General features: G+C 57.1%; 6 protein-coding genes across 6 annotated transcripts; 2 read left to right on the forward strand and 4 right to left on the reverse strand.

The window, feature by feature from the left end:
* Positions 1–856: 856 nt before the first annotated feature.
* Positions 857–2,719, forward strand: EX895_000610 (uncharacterized protein; the record flags this gene model as incomplete). The annotated part of the gene is made up of 1 exon (XM_029881211.1): positions 857–2,719. One exon carries the CDS (start codon positions 857–859, stop codon positions 2,717–2,719), a length of 1,863 nt encoding a protein of 620 aa, XP_029742597.1.
* A 75-nt stretch (positions 2,720–2,794) lies between these two features.
* Positions 2,795–3,886, reverse strand: EX895_000611 (uncharacterized protein; the record flags this gene model as incomplete). The annotated part of the gene is made up of 1 exon (XM_029881212.1): positions 2,795–3,886. The coding sequence occupies one exon, from the start codon at positions 3,884–3,886 to the stop codon at positions 2,795–2,797; it is 1,092 nt and encodes a 363-aa protein (XP_029742598.1).
* Positions 3,887–4,233: 347 nt separating this feature from the next.
* Positions 4,234–5,145, reverse strand: EX895_000612 (uncharacterized protein; the record flags this gene model as incomplete). The annotated part of the gene is made up of 1 exon (XM_029881213.1): positions 4,234–5,145. The coding sequence occupies one exon, from the start codon at positions 5,143–5,145 to the stop codon at positions 4,234–4,236; it is 912 nt and encodes a 303-aa protein (XP_029742599.1).
* A 3,897-nt stretch (positions 5,146–9,042) lies between these two features.
* On the reverse strand, positions 9,043–9,996 carry EX895_000613 (uncharacterized protein; the record flags this gene model as incomplete). The annotated part of the gene is made up of 1 exon (XM_029881214.1): positions 9,043–9,996. One exon carries the CDS (start codon positions 9,994–9,996, stop codon positions 9,043–9,045), a length of 954 nt encoding a protein of 317 aa, XP_029742600.1.
* Positions 9,997–14,963: 4,967 nt separating this feature from the next.
* On the forward strand, positions 14,964–17,918 carry EX895_000614 (uncharacterized protein; the record flags this gene model as incomplete). The annotated part of the gene is made up of 1 exon (XM_029881215.1): positions 14,964–17,918. One exon carries the CDS (start codon positions 14,964–14,966, stop codon positions 17,916–17,918), a length of 2,955 nt encoding a protein of 984 aa, XP_029742601.1.
* A 299-nt stretch (positions 17,919–18,217) lies between these two features.
* Positions 18,218–19,992, reverse strand: EX895_000615 (uncharacterized protein; the record flags this gene model as incomplete). The annotated part of the gene is made up of 2 exons (XM_029881216.1): positions 18,218–19,810; positions 19,906–19,992. The coding sequence occupies 2 exons, from the start codon at positions 19,990–19,992 to the stop codon at positions 18,218–18,220; spliced, it is 1,680 nt and encodes a 559-aa protein (XP_029742602.1).
* Positions 19,993–21,100: the final 1,108 nt, after the last annotated feature.

A 21,100-nucleotide genomic window follows, 5' to 3' on the forward strand; every position in this document is an offset into this window, starting at 1 on the left:
AGAAGAACCACCCGAATGCTTCTCGTTTGTCAGGAACGTCGAAATGTTCATGGGCAGGACGCATGGCGCGGCTTCGGATGCTTTCTCTGGAGCGGTTCGATTGTTTGGTTGGTAGGTTGCACGTTTAGCGTCGCCTTGGCGTTTTTCTGAGGGCAAACGGGCAAAATCGCATCGTTCACACCCCACACGTCGACGTTTGAGTGCCTGCTCGTAAAGTTCAGATGTTTGTGTGGTGGCTAGTGGACCACTGCAAGGCAAGTTTAAATCACGCCGACACAGTAGAAAGGCGGTCGCGGCCTTGTTCGAGCGTTGAGAAAACGCCAAGAAATTGGATCGACGGTTTGGGCTTCTGTGTCTGTCTCTCGGAGCGTTTGTTCTCGGAGCCTTTATTGCTCTGGCACAGTTAACCACCGGCCAAATCCTCGAATTCGGATGCTTCCGCGCTCTTGGTCACTCTCAAAGCAGAACGGTCCCACAGAGCCTCCCCTCCATCCCACATGTCGTCGTCGCACCCCCACCCCCCTTTGCACAGCGGCGATGCGTACATAGCCAATCAACGCCTCGACTTTTGACAGCCAGCAGCGTGCTATTGTACGACGACAGATTTCAGGCATCTCGGATCCTTTTCGATTGGATAGCAGCTGTTTCGACAACCGAAAACTTCTCCAACTTTGCCCTGTAGCATCCAAACCTCGACCACCTAACTTTTCAAAGCAAAAGGACGATCCGAGCCTTCTTATACACCCTCCAACGCCACGTCGGACAAAACCTTTAAGCAGTTCCTCTCTGGTCGACTTCTTCTTTTGTTCGTGCCCACCTCCCTATCCCTTCCCACGGCGATCGCAACGGACAAGTCATGGAGCACACCATCCTCAAAAGGCACAAGGAAGTGCCAGGCTGCGTCTGGAAGCCCGGCATGGTCGGGCCGGGCTGTCGTCCCTCTTCAGCGCTCAAAAAGGCAGCCATGAAGGGCAAAGACAGCTATTACGAAATGGAAAAGTACAGCCTCATCGTCACCTGGGTTCTGCTGGCCATGCTCGGCCTGGTCATGCTTCGCGGGCTCGTTTCCAAGCTTCGTCATAGCCCCAACCGAAAGCTCTCGCTTGCCATCCTCGCAATCCCCGGGTACCGATCCTTCGCAGCGTTATGCAGAGGAATCGGCTACTACCGACCCAAGAAGATCTTTACCCGCAAGACTGTCCTCAGCGACATTGTGTCGGCGGATCGTTTCCCGTCCCTCGGTAACATCATCACCTTTGCCGCTCCAGCAATCGGCTTTGTCTGCTGGTGCTTCGCGATCAAGCCTTACTACCGTCCCTCGGCTGTTTGGGGTAGCACGCCCCTCGGTGTACGAGCGGGCATGATCGCCAACGCCATGTTCCCCTGGCTCTTCGCTTTCGGCCTCAAGTTCAACCCGCTCACGTTCTTGACGGGCATCAGCCACGAGAAGTTGCAGTTCTACCACCAGTGGATGGCGCGTGTTATCCTCTTCTTAGCCGTCGTACACACGGTGCCGTTCATCTGGCAGCCTGTTCATGACGGCGGCTTCAGCAACCTCAAGGCGTGGTACTACTACGATCCGGTCTGGTGGACGGGCACGGTTGCACTGGCCTTCTTGGCCTGGCTCGTCGTTTCGTCGTTTGGCTACTTCCGACGCATGTCGTACGAGTTTTTCGTCGTGCAGCATGTGATCACCATCGTGCTCTTCCTCGTGTTCTACTTTATGCACACGCGCGATCTGCTCCATTCGTGGTCGTGGCTCTGGCCGACCATCGGCGTGTGGGGTTTCCATGTGCTGTTTAAGTTCGCCAACTCGTTGCGCATCAGTCGTTTCACCGGTATTAGCGCGACCGTGACGGTAGTCGACGAAGATGAACAGCTCCTCAAGCTTGAACTGGCAGCACCCGTGTCGTGGCAGCCTGGTCAGCACTTCTTCCTGCGCTTCCCTGGAGTCAACAAGTCGGCACCGTACCAGACCCACCCTTTCACCGTCGCCAATCTGGCTTCGCCGGATAGTCACGCGGACTCGCACATGGTCTTCTTCTTCAAGGCGCGCGATGGACTGACCCGCAAGATTTGGGAGCAGCTTGTGCGACAGCCTGCCGTCAAGGGCAAGGTCTCGACGGCGCTCACGGTAGCACTCGATGGTCCGTATGGCTCGCCGTTCCACCCAGCGGCGTACAATGCCGATGTGATGATCGCCGGTGGCGTGGGCATGACGTCGGTGCTGCCCGCGCTCATGAGCTTGTGCGTTGCCGCGCGGTCGTCGAACGACACGTTGACGTCCAAGATTGCCGTGCACTGGGCCATCCAGACGATGCGCATGTTCGACGCCTTTGAGCCGTCGCTTCGACCGATGCTCGAGCACCTGCGGTCGCTCGGCATTGACGTGTCACTGGACGTGTACTGCCGCGAACAGGCTGCACTCGAGCCCTCGGAAAAGGACCAAATCGCGTCGTCCAGTTCATCCACACTCGCCAAGTCGCCGATCCGCGTGCACAACCAACGCATGGACGTGCCCAACGTCATCATCGGCTTCGTCGACGATGTCTCTCAGCAAAAGGACGGCAGCACGGTAGGCGTGTCCGTCTGCGGCCCCGCGTCGATGACCAACGAGACGGCCAACACCGTCGCCAAGCTGCAGTGGTCGCACGTGCTGTCGTCCAAGCACAACTCGGTCGAGGAGATCTTCCTGCACACCGAGGCCTTCGAGTGGTAAACGAAACGGTCCCCCTTCGGAAGATCGCCGCACGGCCCCTCTCTTACGTCGCATTTTTCACGCTCCATGTCATGTTCAATCTAGAAATATAGAGATGCCCAATCCGGCACCGTTGAGTCGTGAAGGATCGTTCCACGGTTGTGAGCTGCTGATGTTGTCCGCGTCGCCGCTGCTGGTTGAGGGGGAGTCTATTGGCTGTGTTGGTGCTGATGCTGGTGTTGCTGCTGTTGAGGACGGTGGTGGAGATGGCTGGGCGGCGGGATGCCAGAAGTCGTCGCCGATGATATCGCAGTGCAGTGTGCGCAGTACCGACAGCATCGCCTTCTTGTCCTTCTTTTCCTGCTTGCGTGCTTGTTTGGCAGCGCCTTTGCGGGAGAGCTTGAGACGCAGCTTTTCGTCTTTTGGATTGGCGAGGAGAGGAGCGTCGTCTTCTGCTGCCGCAGCGTCCGCGTCGGGTGTGCTGCTCGTTGCTTCTGGCGCCCCCTCATCCAGGTGCGAGGTAGACGGTAAGGAAGAAGGTGCCCATACGAGCGTAGTGCCTTTACGATACATCGGCTCGAGCTGATCGTAATTGATCCCGAACTTGGTATGCAGAATCTCGTGCTTATCCGCCGCTACAGTCCCCTCCAGCTCCTTGGTCGCCTCCTGTTCTGTACGCCCACCGTTGAGCACGAGCGCCCAAAAGGCCGTATTGTACAGATTGTTGATATGCGTGTCTGCCTGTCTCCAACTGAAGTAGTCCCTGACCACCCTCTCGTTCGGATAGACCACCATGCGGCCATCGAAGCTCGGCGGATGCAGCAGCGGGCGATTTGGGAAAAAGTGAGTCCAGTTGAACACGTATGCTGCGGTGAAGAGCGACACGATGTGCGTCGTGATCTTGCTGTTGCGTCGACTGTAGAGTGTTGTGGATTTGCGAAGTAGGAAGCTGTATTCGTCGCTCTCGCCAAATGCCAGCGCAACATGTCCTTTCAAGGAAGCCATGACATAGCGGGCGGCTTGGTTCATGAGCTCGAGAGCGAGCGGGTCGTTGGGTTTGGCAAACGAGTGCGCCTTGGAAAACTTGTGGAACCCTTTGCCGTCGATGCGTACGACGAGGTATGTGTCCGGAATCACGCTGTCTGGCAGCTCAAAGTTGCGCACATACGCGAACCTTGTGCCCGCCATGATTGTGCGGGTCCCCGAGCTGGGCTGGCGGCGAAATGCGCAGATGCTAAAGCGAAGATGGATGGGCGAGTGAGGGAACAACGATAAAAGGGGGGAGCAGCTGTTGAGGATCGCAGCCACTTGAAAAAATTCAAGCGCGGATCGCGGATCGCGGATTGCGGGTTTCCTACCAATTTAAGGTTGCATCAAAGCAAACCAAACTTGACCTCTCGGATTCAGCAACCTCAACGCTCTGCTCTGTTCAAGCCCGTACACCCAAGTAGAATCGCAAAGAAAGCCATATCATTGATAAAAGTACAGTAGTGATGTCGAAGCAGTGGGGGTATACAGCGGAAGGAAAATTGCCTTTAGGGCGAGACAGGCGAGCTCATGTAGAAGGGTACTTGGAGGAACAGAGTCTTGCGGGGATCGACGTCGAGCTCGCCATCATCCTCCTCTGCATCTGCGAAGGACCCGGATAAGCGCGCCGACTTGCTCGAGGGCGAGTGCGCAACCATGAGATCAATGGGCTCCAGCAACGGGCTCGATCTTGACGGCCTCGTCGGCGTGAGGTCGGCATCGTACATCCCCAGCGCCTCCATCCTTCGGTAGTGGCTTGCACCGAGACCCGTCAGCTTCCGTGCCAGCGACGGATTGCGTTGCAGCTCCAGCGTGCGCCCCTTGGCAGCAGGCGTGCGAGGTGGGCTGGGCAGGAACGCGTTGGTCGGGGTGACGGGGAAGTCGCAGTCGTCCTCCTCCTCGTTGTCCGAGTGCGGTGCGGACGAAGGGCATGACGATGGCGAGCGGCCCTCAAGTGCGTACAGTGCATCTCGACGCGCGCACTCTGTCGAGCAGTAGATCTCGACGCTGGTCGAACTGGACGCGCTGTCGCAGGGACGGATGTCTGACCCACAGAAACACCGCGGTCGGTACGTCGACCTGCTGCAGCTTTCTCGCTGGTGCTCGCTACAGCTAAAATAGCCCTGACCATCGTCGCTCACCGGCGAGTCCGTCTGCAGGACCGTTCGTCTCGATCGCGGGGGAGACGCCAGCTCTAGCGGCGCGGGCTTCTTGCGTTCACGACGTTGACTCTCGGTGTATGTCTTGGTGCTGGCGAGCGTGATGGACGAAGTGCGAGGTGGAGGCTTGGGGATGGCGTCGAGCGAAGGCAGCTGCAGATCTTCTACCGACGATGCGCTGCTGGCCGACGACATCTTGCTGAAGCTCGACGAGGCCGAAGCGATGGTCGAGTCGGAGAACCGGGAAGAGAGCTGGTACATGGCTAGCCAGATAGGTGTCAGCGAGCGAGTCAAGGGTTGAGAAGACTGAGAAGCGAATCAGAGTTGAGATGTAGAGTGTAGGATAAGGAGGTGAAGGGAAGGATGGATGAGGACTGGACCACAAGATGGTGGGGGACGGTCCGAAATCAGGCTGGTTATATGGCAATCTGTCGAGGATTAACGTGATGAGCTTAGGCTGCAGTGCAATGCAGACGGGGGCGGCAAAGCGAGGCGCTCCCCTACAGAGGCGGCTAGCCGATTTCGTAGGAAGCCGTCGAGCCGGTTCCTATGATGGACCTTGTGAAGCATAGGTCCTGCAGGCCAAGAACGGCGGCAAAGCTCAAGGATGCTGGTGGCATTAGCAGGCAGCTCTCGCATAACGCCCGCCCAGAATTCGGGTCGACAACCAACAAGAAACGCCCTCCAATCACGCTATCGGAGCCTTGCTATCAGGCTGCACTGCAAGTGAGGGTTACACAAAGGGCTGAGCCGACTCACTGGCGTAGGCGAGAGAGCAGCAGCGGCAAGATAGCGCGACGGCTCTGCAAGCCCATTGTCCGTTGCTGTGATGCTGGTTGGGTTGCGGTGCAAACCGGCACATCCGAGCGGAACGGTCTCAATCTGTTGCTGAGAAAGGGTGGGAGGCGAGCCGACCGGAGAAAGAACTGAACGTTTGAGACACGCAGATCTCCACCCTGGTTCCGCATGGTGTGTCGCGTCTCAGATCCAGCTAAGGATGCTGTTTTCAAAGGCCGCAGTGCTGGTGAAAGGGCAGAGAGACAAGGAGACAGCGTCAAGCACCCGAGGCAGTGGATAAGGAAGCATGACGACGATGTCAAACTGAGAAAGAAGAGTGAATAAAGCTGTTGCTGCGCGCGAGATTCCTTGGAATTGGATCTGCATGAGGGCGGCAAGGCGGACATCCAAGCGGAGATCCATTTCGAAGCCCTTAGTGTTGCGTTCTGCACTAACTCGAATGGGCGCGCTGCGGGGAGGTCCTGCGTAAAACACAGCGTCGGAGCTGGTGGACAAAGGGCAGATTGAAGGAGCAAGGAGAAGCCACCCAGCGTCGGGGCACTGAAAGCAAAGCGCCACGGTGCAGCAGCAGCGACAAGCACGACACCAGCAGTAGCAACAGCAGAAGCAGCTGGGCGTTCCTGCCTTCCCGCCGTCAAAGGGAGAACCGTCCCGGAAAGGCAAGAGATCTGCACTCGGCTGGCATTGCCAACGGATTGAGTGCTCGTCATCAGATACGCACTCACTCCAAGCTTCCCTTTCTTGTTTCCTTTTTGAGTTGTGGCTCATGCCAGGGGTAGCTGACCATCGCCGTGTCTTGGTCGCCTTGTCCTCCGACTCTTCGCGGTTGCTCTCCCTCTCTCCCTCTCGCTAGGCGTTCCAAAGTTGAAAAGGTCTAGCCCACCTTTGTTCGACCCCCTTTTCCTCTCTTTGAAACCCGGCGTTCCGCAAGCATAGTAGGAAAGCCGTCGTCCCGTCTAGACTTTCACGGCAAAGACGCCGGCTGACCCGGGGAACAGGGGGTGGAATTCGCAACCCCAGAGTGAATAAGAGTGCTTTGACAACGACGGCGGTTGCGGCGTTATCAGCACGGGGCGCGTTGCTATTGTCCTGCAGCAACAATGTGCGGCCACCTGCGAGTGGCTTGCAGGCTGAGCACGCTGCTTCTGCTGGTGGTGGCAGCCAACACTGGGCTTATTAGCCTGGAAAAAGGACGATCAAGAACACACGCGAATGCGCATCTGAAACCAACACATTTTTGTTACTCGAGAACAAGCTTTCGCTTAAAGATTTCGGTTCTTTTCAAAGTCAGAAGCGAGTGTCTTTCTCTCCCTCTCTCTCTCTCTCTGGGAGACCGCGACGAGTGCCAGGCTAAGCGAAAGCAGACACCCAACGGCACGCCCGAACAGAGCAACCCCAACTTTCTTTGGCGACTAAAGCAACAGCACCAAACGCCTTTTCGCATTCCGACCTACCGACTGCCCCAATTTGTCGCCCGCTGCTGAGTTGAGCCGTCTGACATTGTTGAATTACAACCAAATGGTTCTGCTACGACGTCATCCCTCGGTGTGGCACCCGGTCTTGTTTGGAAGCGAGCCCGATTTAGTATGGTTGCTGGAATTCGTGTGGCTTGCGATCATCGCAGCAACAATGGAGAGAGGCGAGGCGCGGATCGAAGTGGTAAGCGCGTTTCCGACTCATTGGCTGTGGAATAGCTTTGATAGAGCATGCTGCTGCAATGCAGTGCGCGGTCAGTGCCTGTAGTCCAATCAGCTGATGCTTGTGCTTTTCGACCTTCGCTGCAGGCAAACCTGGTGAGAGGATACTTGACCCATGCTTCTGGGAGCTGGCGTAGGCGGACCTGACCTTATCGGAAAAGCCAGCAAAGTTGCGGCGGCGATGATTGATTGGTTCCGCCACTCAATCTCACCTCCATGCAAGGGGCTGCCTTGCACTTGGTACACGTTGAACCCTCTCCAACACCTGATTAATTCGCCATCGTTTCATGTCAGATCCTCCCCTTGCTTGTCGTCGGAAGCCTTCTCAAAGCTTGCTTACAAAGTCGGAGCGGACGGTCTTGACACCACTCGCTCCGGGCTTGTTTGGAAACCTTCCAAAGCTTCCATCCGAGCTCACCCCTGGCGTCGGTCTGGACATGATCACCGCCGCCCACGAGATTAATTTGCTTGCTTGGCACCTTTTAACAAACCCACGCGTCCCATCCGAGTCCCGCTCTCCCCTGACATGACTTGTCCGAGCCCGGTAGCTCCATCTCTACGGGCTTGGCCGTCAGCAAAGTCGAAGGGCTAAGCGCTCCAGGACGCCTCTCTCGCTTAGCAGCATGCCTCGGTGAACCACTAGCGAAGAGTCTGCGGGTGAGGGTATGACAAGCGAGGGTCTCGCGTCCTTCTAGGAACGTGCTAGCAGACTTTTGGGCGGGCTTTCATCGGCTTTGTCGCCTGTCGTCTGTCTACCCGGCAACGTTGAGAGGGAGCGACGGGTCAGAGAACAGACGCCGAGGTCATGAGCTGTCAGAATCCAGAAATGGGCCAATCTGCTGTTCTGCGTCGCGTTTCAATCACCGTCTCTGCCGCCTCTCCAGCAGACGTGGGAAGATGTTGAAAGCACCATCTTTCACGCACTTGGTACCCGATATCAAGACTGTATGGCGATGCGTGTCTTCCAAGTGCGGACTGGTCAGCACCGTTGCTAGGTGGACGACAAAGACTCGTTCAGGACGCGACGCGCCCCTCAAGACGTACCCGACACTCTGGGACAAGGCGATGCACCGAAGCCTGCAAGCACAAGCCCGTCTACACTGCAAGCGAGAGACGGTCAAGGACCCTTCTTCCCCGCTCGCCTGCAGCGAGACCCACACAGAGTCGCCTGCAAGGAGGGAAAAGCCAGGGTTCGCAGGGTCTGCCGCTGGAGCAATTTTCCTCTCTCCTTGCCTCGGAGTCGGTGTGAGGCCGAGGCAGAGGGTGAACTCTTGCCGTCTTTACCGATACCACCCGAACGGACTCAAAGTGCTTCAAAGAAGATTGGATCATATTCGTAACTTTGAAGCAAAGTGCATGCTGTTGACACTGTCTGAGTCTGAGTAGTCGATCAACCAATGGACTGTTCGTGTTCTTTCTTCGAATCGCGGCATCTGGGCGTCAGTTGCCGATCTGAGTTCTAGCAGAGCGGAGATTGCGCGCCTCTGTTGTTGTGAGAAATGCCACACACCAATCTTGCCAAATTCAGCTAGGCCTTCAATTCTGTCAAGAAAGAAAAGCGGCAAGAAAAGTTACTCCGAAAAAAGTGGCCACGAAAAAAGGCAGTTCCATTGGTTCAGCTATGGTACGAGATTATCGGCCGATACATAACGACTCAAAGACTTCAAACAGATGACGACCGACGTCGAAACCCCTCAGCAAAGATCTGCATCACCGTGTCATCACCAAATGCGCCAGCAGACAAGCTCGTGGCCGATCGCGCAGCAGCATGTGAGATCCACGGATCCAACGGGCTGCTCGGCTGCTCGTCCTCCAATCCCCAGGCGTCCTGCTCGAACTCGAAGCTGCGTGGCGACACGGGCACATCCACGCATTCTGAGCGGGCATACCGCACGTACCCATCCAACGGCGCACTCGGAAGGTTCTGTAGTGGACTGGGAAGGTCGTTGTCCTCATACCGTCGCATGATGCTTGCATATGCGTCTTCGAAGCTGTACAGCCCATCCGAGGCTGATGCCGCAGAGCTGCCTGGGTCGGTCGCCGCGTAGTAGTCAATAAAGGCGGAGGGTGAAAAGTCGGACTCGCTCCCGGCCATGCTCGAGCTCCTCTGCCGTGTTGATGCGGCTGGTGGCAGAGAGTGTGAAGGAAGAGATAGCGGGAGCGAGCGGCAAGCAGCCATGGGCGTCGAGTGTGGGTCTTCTTTCCTCGCGCTGCGGCCTGGGTCAACTCTCTGGGCCTGCATCTCCCCAAAGAGGCGCATCGTCGAGTACATCGACTCGCTCGACCGTCTCGGGTCGTCTCGCTCAGCGGCAGAGTACCTGCATCGAGTGATAGCAGTCTCAATTGCGAACAGCCATTCGGACAAGTCTGCCACGTCGGCCGAGCTCAGGATGCAGACGAGGTTTGACGGCCTGCTACGGGCCAGCTCGGCTTCTAGATATTGGTTTCCTGCTGCCGTCGACCGGGACCGTTGCGGTTGATGTGGGGTATCCGCCGGCTCTCCCGTGATGACGAGCTGATTGCGCCGGATTGGGTTCAAGCCATCCGGGCTTGTGGAGAAATACGAGGGACAGGTTTGCATCTCGACCGTGCTAGAACGTGTGATGCGTACCCTCATCTGTAGGTACTCTCGCGATGGGGATCGGCTCTTCACCAAAGTTGGATGGGAGTAGAGGTCGAGGAAGGCCTCGTGCGTGGTGGGCGTGCCCGGGTGGTAGGATCTCGGCGTCTGGAGTGGATCCGACAAGGAGGATGACGATGATCTCGAAAGCGAATCCTGATCGTCTGAGAGAGTGTCTAACACCCCCCAGCTGTAAGGCGGGACCCATCGACTCTGATCAGAGAGACAAGAGGGCACAGTGAGTGATTGAAGGGAGAGCAGATTGTCGTTGTCGAATGCGGAAGAATCGTCGGCACCCGGGCTAGGGAGGAGATGGTCTGTCGAAAAGCTTCGTCGACTAGAAGAGTCCCTGTGACTCCCATGTAGATTTCCGCCTGCCTCGCTCTGTTGCAGAGTGACAAAAACCTCTTGGTGGTTGTCCGTGACCAAATCTCTCGAACCCTGTCTCCTCCTCAAAGCCCTCTCGAATCCTCCAAGCGTCCCTCTTCTGCCCGAATTATCACCCGACCCCCTCCACGTCAAATGACCGGCCTTCAGAGTCACCGCTGATGAGCTTGATTCGACTCCCTTTGACGAATAAGAAGAATGAAAGTCTTTCGCTGCTGAAGTAGGGAATCTCGAAGAAGGTGCTGCAGGTTTGTCCAAGTAGGTAGGAGGTAGAAACGAGGTGTAGGCATGAAGCAGAGCTGACGTGCTTGCTGCTTGCGACTCGGTCGAGGGCTGAGTGAATTTTGGCTGGAAGCTCGCGAGCGACGCTGTGGAATGATGGTGTGGTGGCGAAGTAACGCTGTTGCTGGTCGACCAGGTGAGGTGCAGGTTAGCAGGGCGGCCGAAAGCCTTCCTCGTGGCTGCGAGACCGCGATTTGCTTGGCTATCAGGACTCATGGTATGGTAGTGACTAGATTAGTGGCAGAGAAGATAGTACACGAAAAGTCAGGATCATGGCGACGAGCCATCGACTCTGGGCTTGCTACTTATACACGGTCAAGCTTTGGTGCGGCCTCTGGAACGTGACCTTGCGTTCATGGGGAACAAAGGCACCAGTGTCGTTCTGGAACAAAGGCCCTGCATCGACGTTCACAGCCGAGATTCTAGATGCGGTAAACAAAGAGGAGAGAGTTCCGCCGTTTCATGCGCTGCCTGCAATTTGCACACCAAGGGGGCCAGATCAGCACCATGAAAGGGACCGGTGTCTCTAAACTTGGAAGAACCGACATTCAACCGAGGAACTCCATGTCTTCGGACGGGTACGAGTCAGTAGTAGGCTTGCCAGCTCAGTGACACCGCATGAGTCCATCAGTCCAAGCTGCGGATACTGGCTAGGTGGTCAACGAGATCCAGCATCAATGTGTGGGAGTAAGCGGGAACAACGGCGGGTAATGGAACCTAGCGCGTTCGAGACTTCTCAGCAAAGGGCAGCAGCTCGTGACTGTCCACACGGGAACGCGCATACTGCTCCGACGAGCGGTACGGTTGCCAGGCACAGCTGGGCAGGTACCATACGAGAGCATGGATGGTTTCGAAGCTTCCGGATGCAGGCCGGACGAGATGGTCCCGTAAACGCAGACAAAGGGGGATGATCATCCAGATGACACAAAGGCCTAGAATTTCCACAAAACTCTAATGGCTGTCACCGGGGTTGTCGTTGATCCCAGAATCTCGGTTGAAAGGGAAAACAAAGGGAACAAGGATTTTCTGGCCGGCCGTCGTCCGACTGTACTCGGTCTGCAGTAGTGTGTCAGTTGCAAGCGGTGTGTGGGAAAGTTTCTCTTGGCCTTTTCGATTCAGATTGTCCCAGCAAGGCCACAAATTTAAACCGATCTAACAACTCAGATCATTACCCCGCCGATGTCAAAGTGCATCGGGTCACGAGAGTTTCTAACAAAACCGATTCACACACGAACGAGAGAGAGAGAGAGAGAGAGAGAGAGAGAGAGAGAGAGAGAGAGAGAGAGAGAGAGACCGCGCTTGATCCTGTCTCGCAGCGGGAACTCACTATTTGTTGCTCCTTGCATCTAGAGTAGGGTCGAGATCTGCGGAGTTGCAAGTCGTTTGTGTACTCGTTCCTGGTGGTCCCAGCTCCGACGCTTTGATTGCCTCGGCCAGCTTTCAAAACCAGTACGAACGACGGCAGCAAGTCCCAGGCTATGGCGTACCTGACTGCACTAGCCCCACTCTGTTCAGCATCTCACCAAGAGTCCTTGCCCTGCCTAGTGGAGAAGAGGAACTAGCTTATGACAAGTGCTGTAAGAACGAGGGGTGAGGACAGAAAGCGAGGACTATGGACCGGCAGTCCTAGTGCCATGAGGGGTTTGAGACTGTAAGGCTGGTGACTTGATTCAAATTGGGCTGAGATCCGCCCTCTCCCCTGACATGAGACATTTTCTTAGCCGAATCTCGACAGCATGGTATCGTTGACGATAGACTCGAAATGGACCCTAGACAGCTACAGAACTTGGCTAGACCGACGTTTTTGTTTCTCTGCCGCGTGCTCGCTCATTTAGGTAGACGAGCTCGCTTGGGCGTCGGGTTCCTTTATTGCCACGCCTGATCTCAATTAGACTAGTGAGATGGATCGAGGAGCTAGTTGTAGTATAATAAAATCTTGACACTCTCATGTCATGCTGCTAAGCTATATAACGTGGCGAACGCGTGAGTGCTGCTGTTGCGAACCCACACGAAGTCGGGCTGTTCTCGATCGCGTCGCTGCTCGTGGGAAGAAAGGAAGCGCCAGAGAGCCAGGGCCTCTTGGTCGTGTGGGAGAGGCTCGAGCAGACACCGTCTGAATCGACGGTCGTTGTGCGGCTTAAGGCACGCTGCGGTCCGCAATGCCATAGGTGCCGATGGCGTATGGGCGAAAGCGGCTCCCCTCGGCCTTTTGTGTGGTGGAACAGCCGGGCCGAGTTTTGTTTGTTACCATGTGCGGCAAGCGCAGGTCCAGGGCCGACAATGATCTATCCACGATACGGTGGGTGAACACAATGCGTCTCAAACGGCTTGGATAGGAGCCGCCATCTGCGGTCCGAGTGAATTAGAGCCGGCCTGACACGGCGCTCACGAGAAAGGCGAGACAAGTACCGAAATTCTGTCCGAAATTCGTCACCACTGAAACCCAAAATTTGATGTTGTCTTACCATTTTCTGTCTCGAAACCGCGAGCGACGACATTCGACTAGCAGTGAGCGAGTTAGGGAGAGTGCAGGGGCATAAGCGACGTCTGTTTGTTTCGGACTCGAGACTGCGTTGTTGCGGAACGCATTGCTTCGCGTCTCAGCAGCTCGCAAAGATGCAGCATATACGGCGTAGCCCAGCAGATTGGCAGCCGGACGGGACAGTAATTGACCCGCACTGCACCGCCTTTGCGACTTTCATGCGGGCTGTCAACTCGGAACTCGTTTGCGAATGCACCATGCTCTTCCAAGGTCGAGTGAGAAAGGCAAGCAAGGTCCAAGCTTGAGCCTCTTGGCGTGTGAAGTCGGTGGGACCGTTGTTGAGTGAGCCACTGATCGCCAGGGATATCGATGAGCCTGTTGACGGCGCTCAAGGGGCTAGCGAGCAACCATCGAACGCCAGAAGCCTAATCATGCTGTGTCTGATGCATGCCTCTGGTCGCCTCCTGACCTTGACTTCGCGTGGTCTTGCTTGCCATTCTCGAACACAGAATGGGGATTATTTTCCAGCGATTTTTTTCTTCCAAACGTTCCTCCTCGCTTGAACTCGGCTGTTCATGTTGTGCAGCAAGTCAGCCAGCGTCCTTGGGAAAGGTCCGCCTCGTGCGACATTGTGCAAGAGATCAAAGCTCTTGATTGTGACAAGATACGTCCTTCATGCGCAGATGAAATGAATCGGCCCCGTCGGCTGTTGTGCGGATGGTAGCCGATGTGAAAGTGAGTTCGAACTGCATGTGTCAAGACGCCAATCACCTCGCTTTGGCGCAGCACGAATGAGTATTTTATTTGCTTCTTTGTCGGTAGAATAATGTTCTCTTTGCGCCCAAGTACTGCTCGTTGCAACTTTGAATTATTTAAATATATCTGGAAAAAGGAGAGAGATTTTAAAACTGCGCTGTGGCCTCCTTACGCTGTGCCGGTCCCGCACTAAGACGCCTTTTGAAATTTGTCATGGAAGGTGGTGCAGCTGCTGAACCCCTTCTTCGCTGTCGCCCCCTGCCGTTGCCCCCAAAAACCCTTGCTTGTCAGTCTGGCTGCGCCTTGCTGCCCTCTCCACGCTCCTGCCTTTACCTGCTGCTGCTGCACCTCTGCCACGAACGCTGCAGTTCTACACTTTTTCCGTTCATCGTCGCTTCTGCCCGTTCGCCTGCTGTCATCTTCTCATCCTGCCTGCCTGCCTGCCCGCCCTCTGCTGTCACAGAGGGGGCTCAGACCTCGCCTCCCGCATTTGCCCCGCCGTCGTTGTCTGCTGCTTCTCTTCCCACCCGACGCAGCCCACGAGCAGCTGCTGTCAGCCACACGATCCGAGCTTGCGCTCCGACGGACAGCTTTGGCTTGCTCGCCAACCTTGCGTCTCAATCTCGTTCGCAATCTCGTCGCAAGCGGTCTGCGCCCTTCGCTAACGCATCGCGAACGGTTCTTCGCCAGCTCTCGCTTCCAAGCATTGTTCGCTTCGGCTCGCTCAGCAAACAGGAAACATATACAAAAGGTGGGCAACAGGCAACCGGCTGCGCTCGACGTCGCCTGCACACCATCCTCGACCAACTCTTCTGCTCTGCAACACGCCTTTATCATCGTCCGCCTTTCGTCGATTCTGCTTCTTTACCTAGCCCGTTGACCATCACGATCTCCGTCGTTCATCGCCAGGCTCAGCCTCAGCTAGTCTTGCGCTTGCTGGACAGGCTGGTTCCGACATCCTCAAACCCAAGTGACAGTCTGTCACCCTTTTCGAGGTCCACCTGGCTTCATAGCCATCGTATCCCACCTACTTCCCATCCAGGCTTTCACCACCAACATGGCCGCACCAGCCAGCTTCTTCAGCCATGACAGCGCCAGCGTTGCTTCCTGCTTTGGCGACGCACCAGGCTCTTCCTCTTCTCATCACACCTCGGCGGTTGATGTCGACGACTACAGAATCCTCCAGCCGGGCGACTTCAAAAGAGTCAAGAGCCACATGAGCCTGCGTTCCAGTTTGCGTTCCATGCCCGCCTCGCGCGTCGATCATGGACTAGACTTGGCATCATCCCCGCCGGCCACGACATCTTCCCACAACAACACAGCGAGTGCTTCACTTGACGCATCGCTTCTGCCTCCCGACTTTGATCTCGTAATTCAGAGCCGACCGAAGCAGCTCATCCAGCGACAGAGTGGCGATCGTGCCACCTTCGGCCCCTGGCAACACGATTCGGATGGCGACTCCGATGCTGATGACGAGCTCGCTACCGTGCCCACACAGCTCAACAACAACAGCAAGTCGCTCCACCGCAATGTAGACAACGACTCGGATGCCGAGTCGGTCACCACACCTCACGATGACGCTCAGCATGTCCCGTCGTCCACGGCAGCGCCCGATGCTTCATCGCTTTCTCCTCCTTCTGTGCAGGACCCGCATCTCCACCAGCTCAAGCAAGAGGCACACGAGGTGTGGGCTGCCTATAGATCCAGCATGACCCCTCAGCACCGTTCACTCGCCTCGGATCGTAATAACGACGCCACTCAGCCCGCCCACATCCCCCCTCGCGTCACATCGTCGCAAAGATCCTCGCTTGTCGTCCTTAATGCTTTGCCTTCGATGGGAATCGAACAACCAAGAGGTTCCAGCGCTACGAGCAGCAACCATTCTCATTCGTCGAGCCAACACACACGGCTCCCTTCCGAATCCTTCTCTCGTCTAAGCGCTTCCGTATCCCACGGATCTGGAACCCATTGGAGAGCGCCTTTGTCGTCCGACTTCCACTCTCACCGCCCCTACACTGCGTCCATCCTGTCGTCCGCCTCCGAGCACAGCTTTCTCAGCTACCAGAATAGCTTTGAGAGCGGCATGAGTCCGCTTCTTCTCGACCGCTATGTCACATCGAGCCGGCTACCCGCTCGTCGAGCCCAGCGACCTGCGACGTCGGGAAGCATACCCGTCACCCCTGCCCGCGTTTCTCACTACACTCCCTCTGCCGCCGCTTCCACGCGTCCAGCTACCACCAACGAGCTGACTGCCGAGGAAAGGCGTCAACAGGTGCGAAGGACCAAGAAGCTCACGCAGATGCTGGGCGAAGAGATGCTTTTCACCGAGCCGCACTCTTCTCACGTACGATCAGACTTGCGCAGCAGATCGCGTCCGCAGAGCGTGCCATTTGGGTCTCACCCAAGGGGCGTTCCAGCCTCAGCTCCCGCCTTTGCATCCACAGCAGGCAGCAAGACTCGCGCACTCTCGCGGAAGCTGCTCCACAGTCGCAGCCACGGTGCCAAGAGCTTGGACCACGCTTTCTCCGACATGACGCAGCCTCCTACTGTGACGCCTATTGGTCTCAATCGCAAAGCCGCGGCCGTCCTTGGTATTCCGCATCCGTACTCGTCTGGCGCGCTGGCACGCGTCTCGGGCGAAGAGATGCTGGCCAGCGACGACGAGCTCGATGCGATGAGGGGAATGCACCCGCGCAGCTTCATCCCCTCTGGATTGGAAGAGTTCAACGAGCCAACGCCCAAGGTGGCCCAGCTTGCCACCTTCTCGGCTGCAGCTCTAGACGAAGCCGCGTCGCCCACCCTACCTCAGGATGGACCTTTCCGAGTGTTTGATCGATCGCACCTAGACCATGCTCTTGTCATGTCTGAGAGTCGCAAGTTGGCGGCTGCCCGCGATGAGCGGCGGCGTCGCGTTGCCAAGATGTCGCGCTGGCTTGGCGAGGCGGTACCGGCTGAGCTCATCTTGTCGGGATCTGATCAACGCAAGAATGCCGTGATCTGCAGCACCGAAGCTCGTGTACCTTCGCATCAGTCAGAGACCAGCCATGATTCGGCCGCGTATACGGTCAGCGAGGTCAGCCATACGACGTCTTCCACTGGTCACGGCTCCCTGTCGCAACAAGGATCGGCCAACTTGCAGTCCTTCATTTCGATCGACAGCTCGGACGATGAGTCAGATGACGAGGCTGAGGCTGCGCCCGCCGTCGATACGCCGATGCAGCGTTCTCAAGAAGAGCTTGGTGCTGTTGAGCCTTCGTCGAGTAGTCCAGCTGCCGCGGTGCGCGACAGCATTTCTGCCTACCGCACCTCGATCGAGAGCTACGAGTACTTGCTCGAGAACGATCACGAGCGACTGACCGAGCTTGCTTCCATCTTCCATGGTACGCGTGTGGCTGCGCCGAGCGTTGCTGCTGTTGTTGTTCAGACTATGGCTACCGTTGCTCGGCCACCTCGATCGCCCGCTCGTCCTCGGACCTCGCCTGCTGCCGCTGCTGTGTTTTCCTCGCTCGTCGACGCTGGCCACGGCTCAGGCGCTCGATCTTCCACGCTGAGCTCCAGCGTCGGTGGCGTTCCGCGCCGATCGGCGGCCTTCCTCGACCTGACCGATTCCGAGAGTGACAGCACCGAGGCCGACGAGGAGCTGCTGGACATTGACGACCTCTCCCCCTGCTACTCTGCGACGCTCCGACAGAGGCGACTGGATTCGCACGATCGTTCCATCTCCAAGCTGAGCAAAATCTTTGGCTCGACGCCGTCGCAGATCGTACGTCTGCAGAGCGACATTGCTGCTGCTGCTGCGTCGAGCACCGACTCGGTCGTGTTTAAGCAAGACTACGCCGCAGCGGCGCAGAGCAGGGTCGGTGGCGCGAAGCGCGGAGATGCGCTGAGGCATGTGCTGAAGTCGCTCGAGGAGGAGGCGCTGGACGATTCCAAGTTGAATGTGTTACAGAAGTCCGAGATCTCAAGGAAGGTGCATCTGTTGAAGAAGAGGACGTCGAGGATGTTTGCGTGAGGGGCTGGAGCTCGGCTGCTGGCGGTCAATGCATGCTCCTTTTTTTACACGCTCAGGGGAGCGTTGAATCTCTACTGTTTTACCATATCTGTCACTTTTCGTTGCTACGGACGGTTCTACGTAACCGTCCGGCTGTATTTGTATTGCTGCATCTGTCACACTCTCACTCGCACTCGCGCAACAGTTTTACCGTCGTTGCGCGCAATCACACGTGTTCTGACTTCAAGTTCAACCCAGTGAAAAGCCTGCAAGAATGTCATTGCCAGACAGCAGTCACGATGAGGGGTTGGGAACTGTGTTCAGTGATCGAGGTCCTCCCAAGCGCGGCCGACGGTGTGCTTGAGGTCGTCCTCGGTGAGGTGTTTGGTGGTGGAAAAGTAGCCAGCTTGGATCTTTGCGTCGATCTCGACGCGCGAGTCGGCGGGGATGAGCTCCTCGGGAAGCTCGTACCTGTTCTTGATCTTGATGCCGCTGTTGACGGCGGCGTCGTGCTTCATGTTGCTCATCGAGATCCAGTTGGTGATGTTGGTTGCGCCGAGCCAGTGGAGGACGTCGGGCATGAGTGCCTGGAAGCGCATATCTTTGACACCGGCGATGTTCTCGGTGCGCTTGAAGTAGTTGCTCGCCGAATCTGTGCCGCGCTTCCTGGCGTTGTAAACGAGGTACTTGGTCACCTCGCCCAGCGCACGCCCCTCCTTGCGGAAATAGATCACCGCCCCCGCCCCCCCGCGCTGCGCCGTCTTGATGCACTCCTCGATACCAAACAGCAAGTACGGCCGACACGTGCAGATATCACTGCCAAACACATCCGAGCCGTTGCACTCGTCGTGGATGCGCACCGTGACCTCCTTGGTCGGATCGCGCAGGTCCTCCGGTCGCCCAAAGATGTACACCGTCAGACCCGAGATGGGCGGCAGGAACACTTTGAGGTCGTGACGAGTGAGCAGTTCCGGGTACGATCCTCCCGTGTCTTCGAAGATGGCGCGTCTCAGTGCGCCTTCGGTGACGCCAAGGCGCTCGGCAACACCGGGCAGGTACCACACCGGGTCGACCGCCGCCTTGCTCACGCTGACCTCGCATCCGGGATCCACGTCCTCCGCGACACCAGGCAGCCGGATACTCTTGACGACAATCTTGCCGTCGATTGGGAACACGCCCGCCTGCTGCGCGTTGTCTAGCTCGGGCATCTTGATGTGCGCCTTGGTCAGCGACGCCGTCGGGCGGATATCCACGCCAGCCTCGAACTCGGACCTGTACACCTGCGGCGCCAGATGCCCCCACGGATCCATGGCAACGATCTTGGACGGGTCGAACCACGACGGATTGGGCGGGATCTCGAACGGCGGCTCCGTGTTGGTGTAGTCCGGCCGGTGGTTCGGGTTGAGCTGCCCCATGGCGATGGCGAGAGAGCGGTAGATCGAGTAGCTTCCGCCGTAGGCGCCGATGGCGTTACGCACGCGGATCGAGTTCGGATGTCTGCTCGCAACGACGGGTCCTCGCTGCTTGGCGTCTGGAGCGGCCCAGTTGAGCGGCAATGGCTTGATGCCCACTTGGCCAGGGTAGGTGGTCAGGATGACCCGCGAAGAGTAATAGCCAGCCGTGGAATTGGTGGAGGCTGGAAGAGAGGGCGAGGCTGCACCATTGACGGGAAGCTTCTTGGTGCCGAGCTCGGGGGTTTCTGCGGGACTAGGTCCGTTGGTCTGAGGAAGACCGCCCATCGGGTGAGCGGGAGGGCCGAGAGGCTGAGGCGGTGGCGAAGAGCCAAACGCAAATTCGGCAGGTACAGAGGGTGAGAAGCTGTGCGCGCCGAGAGCAGTGAATCCAGTCGCACTCTGTCGACGAGCTTGTGATGACGGCGAGGGAAGCGTGGTTGCATTCTGCAGAGCGTCGACCTGAGGATACACACGCATTGCGAAAGGAGAGAGAGCTGTCAGTCACATCGATGTTCTATTCCTCGACGGTGTCGCTACGAGCGTGCACACCCTACCTTTGCCTCGAGATGCGAATTTTTCACCTTGAGCTCTGTAAGCTCGTCGAGAATGCGCGAGAGGATGTGGTCGGTGGACGAAGTCATCTTGTCGATTGTGTGCTCCGTTCAGGAGGCAGTGAGGGGAAGGGTGTCGTGCTTGGGCGTAGAACGAAGTGTTGGAGTTCAGGTGAGAATCCGTACAGCGGAAGCTCGATGGATGAGACAGATGACGGGTGACGGTAACGGAGACTCGGGGACGCAAAGCTTAGACGATGAATGCTTATGAAGGGAACGGACAAGGTTCAAGGCTGATAGTGACGACGCTCACGGATGGTCGGCAAGGGCGAGAGAGAGAGAGAGGCTCACGGAGCAGCAGCTGTGCCAACACACTCACCACTCGGCGGTGTCCGTCAGCGTGAGCTGTTGAGCGAGAGACAAGCATCGGAGGGGCCCAGCCGCCGTTAGCTCGCACCTGCTCTAGTTACTCCGCAATCAAGTGCGTGTGGGTGGACTGAGTGGGTGTGTGTTTCTGCACCCTGAATTCGGATGCATACCCAACGTGCGCGCACAGGTCACACTCAAAGTGGAGAAGATAAGACAGCCAGGGCGGCGTGCGGCTTTGTGCCCTTCTCTGCCTCTGCACGCGACAGCGGAAAGGGTGCGAAATTCAGTTGAAATCGGCAGCCAGCGACGCGCCAGGCCAATTCCGAGCTTCCGCTTCTCAGTCTGTCTAAGGCCTTGCTCACTTTCGACGCTTGTCTGTCATCCACGCGGCCATCGTCTCTTGCGCTGATCAACCGATGGCCATTCCACTCATTACGAGTCGGGAGCCTCCATCCAAGACAAGCAAGAGCCTGTGTGCTGATGCCATCCAGCTTGCAAAAAGCAGCGACGGTTGCCTGGTCTGGCATTCCGAACCGTCTCTTGTTTCGGCATTGAGAACTCGGATCGACGACCGGCGAGCAGGACAACTGATCAGGAACCGTTCGATTGACTCACAACCGGAAAGTGATAAGAGATAACGGGGTTCAAAGCAAGAAGATTCGTCCTGGCCACTGTCTTTGTTCGCAATGCAAAGCCGAAGAGCCGTACACCTTTCGTCCACAGCCCCGATACGCTTATGGACGCTAAGAGTTGCCTAGTCTGAACGATCAGAGCTCGACCCAGCGTCATCGGAACAGCACGGCCCGTTAAAAAACTTGCCCACAATGTG

Source organism: Sporisorium graminicola, chromosome SGRAM_1 (assembly GCF_005498985.1).
Source record: "Sporisorium graminicola strain CBS 10092 chromosome SGRAM_1, whole genome shotgun sequence".
NCBI classification, from domain to species: Eukaryota; Fungi; Basidiomycota; class Ustilaginomycetes; order Ustilaginales; family Ustilaginaceae; genus Sporisorium; species Sporisorium graminicola.